At 63.1% G+C, this 4785-nt stretch overlaps 1 protein-coding gene across 2 annotated transcripts; it reads left to right on the top strand.

The window, feature by feature from the left end:
• The first annotated feature begins 2247 nt into the window (after positions 1-2247).
• RTN4R (reticulon 4 receptor) lies at positions 2248-4559 on the top strand. 2 transcript variants are annotated; one of them, XM_010388460.2, is made up of 2 exons: positions 2248-2553; positions 2865-4559. In XM_010388460.2, exon 2 carries the CDS (start codon positions 3527-3529, stop codon positions 4262-4264), a length of 738 nt encoding a protein of 245 aa, XP_010386762.2. In that variant the 5' UTR covers positions 2248-2553; positions 2865-3526; the 3' UTR covers positions 4265-4559. The 2 variants fall into 2 exon arrangements, with proteins under 2 accessions (XP_010386762.2, XP_030771592.1); XM_030915732.1 differs by having other exon boundaries at positions 2269-2394.
• Positions 4560-4785: the final 226 nt, after the last annotated feature.

The following is a 4785-nucleotide window of genomic DNA, read 5'->3' as shown; positions in this document are numbered from 1 at the left end:
CTCAGGTGGCCGCAGGGCTGTCCTGGGTGGGGACGGTGGACAGGCACACTCTCCATGGTTTCTTTGTGAGAGCTGGGGCCATGGCAGGGCTGGTTGCTCACCCCATATACAGGGGGCAGGAAGGACAGAGCTCACACTGGATGATCTGTGAGAACTGGGACCAGGGTGAGACTGGGTGAGAGTGGTAAGTGGGGTGATGGCAGGCAGGGAGGCCAGGCTGTCTCTAGAAGGACAGTAGAGTATCCTGTTAGAGTTGGCCGGGCAGATAGAAGAGAGAGAAAGACAGATAGAGGGCCAGAGAGACCTTGTGGCCTTGAGGCTGCAGAGCCCAGGGAACAGGTCAGGGGCCACGGGCCAGGGAGGTCTTTTGGGGTTGTAAGGGGCTGCAGTCCACCATGGGGACAGGGAGGAGGCCGGTGAGTCACAGGTCTGGCCCCCTGGGGTGGGGTCAGAGGATGCCCTCCCACCACCTGGCTGGGTCTCCCTCACTCCAGGGCCCCAGCTGTGAAGACAAACCCATGCTACAAAGTTGGGTTTGAGTATCTCATAAAAAGATGCCCCCTCCTGCTCGCTCAGCAGAGGGGTTGCCATGGAGACCAGCGGGCAGGCCCCAAGGGGGGCCGGGCTGGAGCCAATTACCGTGGCTGCAGCGAGGAGAGAGCCCACCTCACCCGACTCTCAGAAGTTGGTTTACGAAAAGCAGTTGTCTCGGCAGGAACCGAGCCGTGTCTTTGCGCCCAATACCCACTTCCTGGCAGAACTGAGCGCCACTTGGCCACTCCCCCATGTCCTCCCTTGTCTCCCCTGACCCCGCACCACTGTGTGGCTCAGTTCTGGCTCCTCACTGGGGCCATGTTTAGAGTGGACACAGCAGCTTCGGGAGGGAGGAGATCCCTGAGCACAGGGCTCAGTTCAGGGGGAGTGAGCTGAGCCCCAACCACAGCCAGACTCACAGCCCACCGCTTCAGGCCTAGAGCCACAGGACGGTGGTGGGATGGTGGCGTGGCTCAGTGGTGGTGTGGCAGGCGTGGCCACCATGGGTGGCTAGTCTTGGTGGGTGCAGCGACACCGTATGGTTGGTGACAAGGCTCAGTTGGTGACTCCCACAGTCGGTGGTGTGGTGTGGTCCGTAATGTGAGTCCTGACCCTGCCCCCAGAGCACCTGGGGCCTCCACCCCACCTGGCCCCAGGACAGGAAGTGCCATTTACATAGCACAGTTTTCTCTCTGGTGACAGCAGGTGAGACAGCAATGGGGAGCTAGCATGGTCAGGCCCCACTTTCCTAGGAAGAGTGTATAGGAAGAGAGCAGAGAGGGTGTCTGCAGTTTAAAGAGAACCCAAGGCCAGGTGCTTTCCTCGCCCAGCCCACCTAGGGAGGGGCCTCTGGACTCCCATCCCTGGGCTGCCATTTCCCTGGTAGCCAACAAATGGCCCTGGGGCTGGGAGTGTGGCAGAGGAGGCCCCCAGGCTGTGGGGAAAGGGGTCTCAGGACCTGTGAACCTGAGTCTGGGAGGACGCACATGCCCAGCGATCACTGCGCGTTCTGGGCTTGCTGGGCTCTGTGTTTGGGGCATCTGCACTGTCTGCCCAAGTAGACAGGACCCAGTGGGGCAGGGGCCCCATGCGGGTGGGAGGGCCCCAGGGTCACAGTTCTGGGCTGGGGAAGCTGGCCTGTGGTCCACTCATTCCTCCTGCCTGGCTCCAACCCCAGCACTTAGCTGGCCTCCTGTCTGCAGAATCCTGCTCTTAGCCAGCTGCTGAGGAAGGTGTTAGCTGTCAATGCAGGTGTTAGCTGATAACTCAAGTGTTGGCTGATAAGCTATAACCCTCCCAGGGGGATTCACATTTTAATAGACTCACTCCTGAAGGCGGAAAGAATTTTCAGCATTGGAAAGGGGTGGGGGCTCAATGGTGGAATGAGAGGCAGGAAAGCTTACTCCGGAGTGGGTGACCCCACTGGTGAGACCAGCTCTGGATGTGGCACCCCAGCAGGTACTACTGCCCATGCAGGGCCTTGGTGAAGCCCCGGGTGTATTTGGCCCTGTAATGGAGGAGGGGTTACAGGCCCCTGGGGCTGAGGGAGAACCCACTGGGAGGCTGTCCTTGCTGATGGCATCTGGGTGGGAGGGGTGCAGGCAGCTGGCACTGCAGGGGTTGGCTGGGGAGGAGTGAACTCCTCCCAGGGAGGAGATGGAGCAGAGAATGAGGCCAGGGGGCGGAGGCTTCAGGAGGGGTTCCTGCCAAGTCAGGAAGTGCTTGAAAGGAGGATGTGTGGAGGAGGGAGCAGCCTGCCTGGGTGGTTGTGGGACGTGACTCCTCCTCCCGAGCCCTGGACACACTCGCCCTCCACCTCCACCCTTGGGCATCCAGGAGCTTGTTTCTGAGATAGCAGAGGTACCCAGAGGGACCCCAGCCCCGCTGCAGTGTTTCCTAGGCCCTGTGGGTGGAACCCCCCATGGGAGCCCCGGAGACTCGTGCAGTGCGGGCTCTGTGTTCACCGGAGTCCTGAGGAGGTGCCTGCAGTTGCCAGTGCCCATTCCAGGAGGCCTTCAAGTGAGTGCCCCTGGTGACCCAGTGGGCTGCTCCCGGGTGTGTGGGCACCAGATGTGTGGTATGGGGAGTCTGCAGATGTGGCTTCCAGGGTGGAGTGTGTGACTCCAAGGCATGTTCTAGCCCAGCGTTGTCCATGAAGCCTGTGAAGCAGGGATCCCAACACCGCGATTACCAGGGTGGTGGCCACATCTTGGACCTAGCCCCAGGCCTTCCTGAGACCCAATCCCCAGGGCCCACCTGGCTCTAGCAAAACCTCCAACTTCTCCAGTACCCCTGCCCTGCCTGCTAACCACTCTGTCTTCTGCCCGCAGGGAGCCGGCTGCTGGCATGGGTGCTCTGGCTGCAGGCCTGGCGGGTGGCAGCCCCGTGCCCAGGCGCCTGTGTATGCTACAATGAGCCCAAGGTGACAACAAGCTGCCCCCAGCAGGGCCTTCAGGCTGTGCCCGCGGGCATCCCTGCCTCCAGCCAGCGCATCTTCCTGCATGGCAACCGCATCTCACATGTGCCAGCTGCCAGCTTCCGCGCCTGCCGCAACCTCACCATCCTGTGGCTGCACTCGAATGTGCTGGCCCGAATTGACGCGGCCGCCTTCACTGGCCTGGCCCTCCTGGAGCAGCTGGACCTCAGCGACAATGCACAGCTCCGGTCTGTGGACCCTGCCACCTTCCACGGCCTGGGCCGCCTGCACACGCTGCACCTGGACCGCTGCGGCCTGCAGGAGCTGGGTCCGGGCCTGTTCCGTGGCCTGGCTGCCCTGCAGTACCTCTACCTGCAGGACAACGCGCTGCAGGCGCTGCCTGATGACACCTTCCGCGACCTGGGCAACCTCACACACCTCTTCCTGCACGGCAACCGCATCTCCAGCGTGCCCGAGCGCGCCTTCCGCGGCCTGTACAGCCTCGACCGTCTCCTGCTGCACCAGAACCGCGTGGCCCACGTGCATCCGCATGCCTTTCGTGACCTTGGCCGCCTCATGACACTCTATCTGTTTGCCAACAATCTATCAGCGCTGCCCACCGAGGCCCTGGCGCCCCTGCGTGCCCTGCAGTACCTGAGGCTCAACGACAACCCCTGGGTGTGTGACTGCCGGGCACGCCCGCTCTGGGCCTGGCTGCAGAAGTTCCGCGGCTCCTCCTCCGAGGTGCCCTGCAGCCTCCCACATCACCTGGCTGGTCGTGACCTGAAACGCCTAGCTGCCAATGACCTGCAGGGCTGCGCTGTGGCCATCGGCCCTTACCATCCCATCTGGACTGGCAGGGCCACCGACGAGGAGCTGCTGGGGCTTCCCAAGTGCTGCCAACCAGACGCCGCCGACAAGGCCTCGGTGCTGGAGCCTGGGAGACCGGCTTCGGCAGGCAATGCACTGAAGGGACGCGTGCCGCCTGGTGACAGCCCCCCAGGCAACGGCTCTGGCCCACGGCACATCAACGACTCCCCCTTTGGGACTCTGCCTGGCTCTGCTGAGCCCCCGCTCAACGCAGTGCGGCCCGAGGGCTCTGAGCCACCAGGGTTCCCAACCTCAGGCCCTCGCCGGAGGCCAGGCTGTTCCCGCAAGAACCGCACCCGCAGCCACTGCCGTCTGGGCCAGGCAGGCACCGGGGGTGGCGGGACTGGTGACTCAGAGGGCTCAGGTGCCCTGCCCAGCCTCGCCTGCAGCCTCGCCCCCTTGGGCCTGGCACTGGTGCTCTGGACAGTGCTGGGGCCCTGCTGACCCCCAGCGGACACGAGAGCGTACTCAGCAGCCAGGTGTTTGTACATACGGGGTCTCTCTCCACGCCGCCAGCCAGCCGGGCAGCCGACCCGTGGGGCAGGCCAGGCCAGGCCCTCCCTGACGGACGCCTCCCGCCCACCACCCCCATCTCCACCCCATCATGTTTACAGGGTTTGGCGGCAGCGTTTGTTCCAGAACGCCGCCTCCCACCCAGATCGCGGTATATAGAGATATGCATTTTATTTTACTTGTGTAAAAATATCGGACGACGTGGAATAAAGAGCTCTTTTCTTAAGCTGTGGCCTCTCGGGCTAGGGTGCTGTGGGCGATGAGAAGCAGGGGTGGGCGCTGGACGGGCAGCCTCTCCCCCATCACAAGGCCCCAGAAGAAGGGGAGTTGCCTGGCACCACGGGTGGGACAGCCTGGGACAGCTCCAACATCAGGTGCCCCTGCCCCCCCAGCCGCACAGATGGAGCGTGCTTGGTGGCTGACGTCACTGAGCCTGGCTGATGGAGCACACG

This window comes from Rhinopithecus roxellana, chromosome 13 (genome assembly GCF_007565055.1).
Source record: "Rhinopithecus roxellana isolate Shanxi Qingling chromosome 13, ASM756505v1, whole genome shotgun sequence".
NCBI lineage: Eukaryota > Metazoa > Chordata > Mammalia > Primates > Cercopithecidae > Rhinopithecus > Rhinopithecus roxellana.
The sequence above is the reverse complement of the archived record's forward strand: the minus strand, read 5'-3'. Positions and strand labels throughout refer to the sequence as shown.

Coding starts and splice junctions, on each gene's coding strand:
- RTN4R (XM_010388460.2), top strand. CDS start 3,527: ATGACACTCTATCTGTTTGCCAACAATCTATCAGCGCTGCCCACCGAG.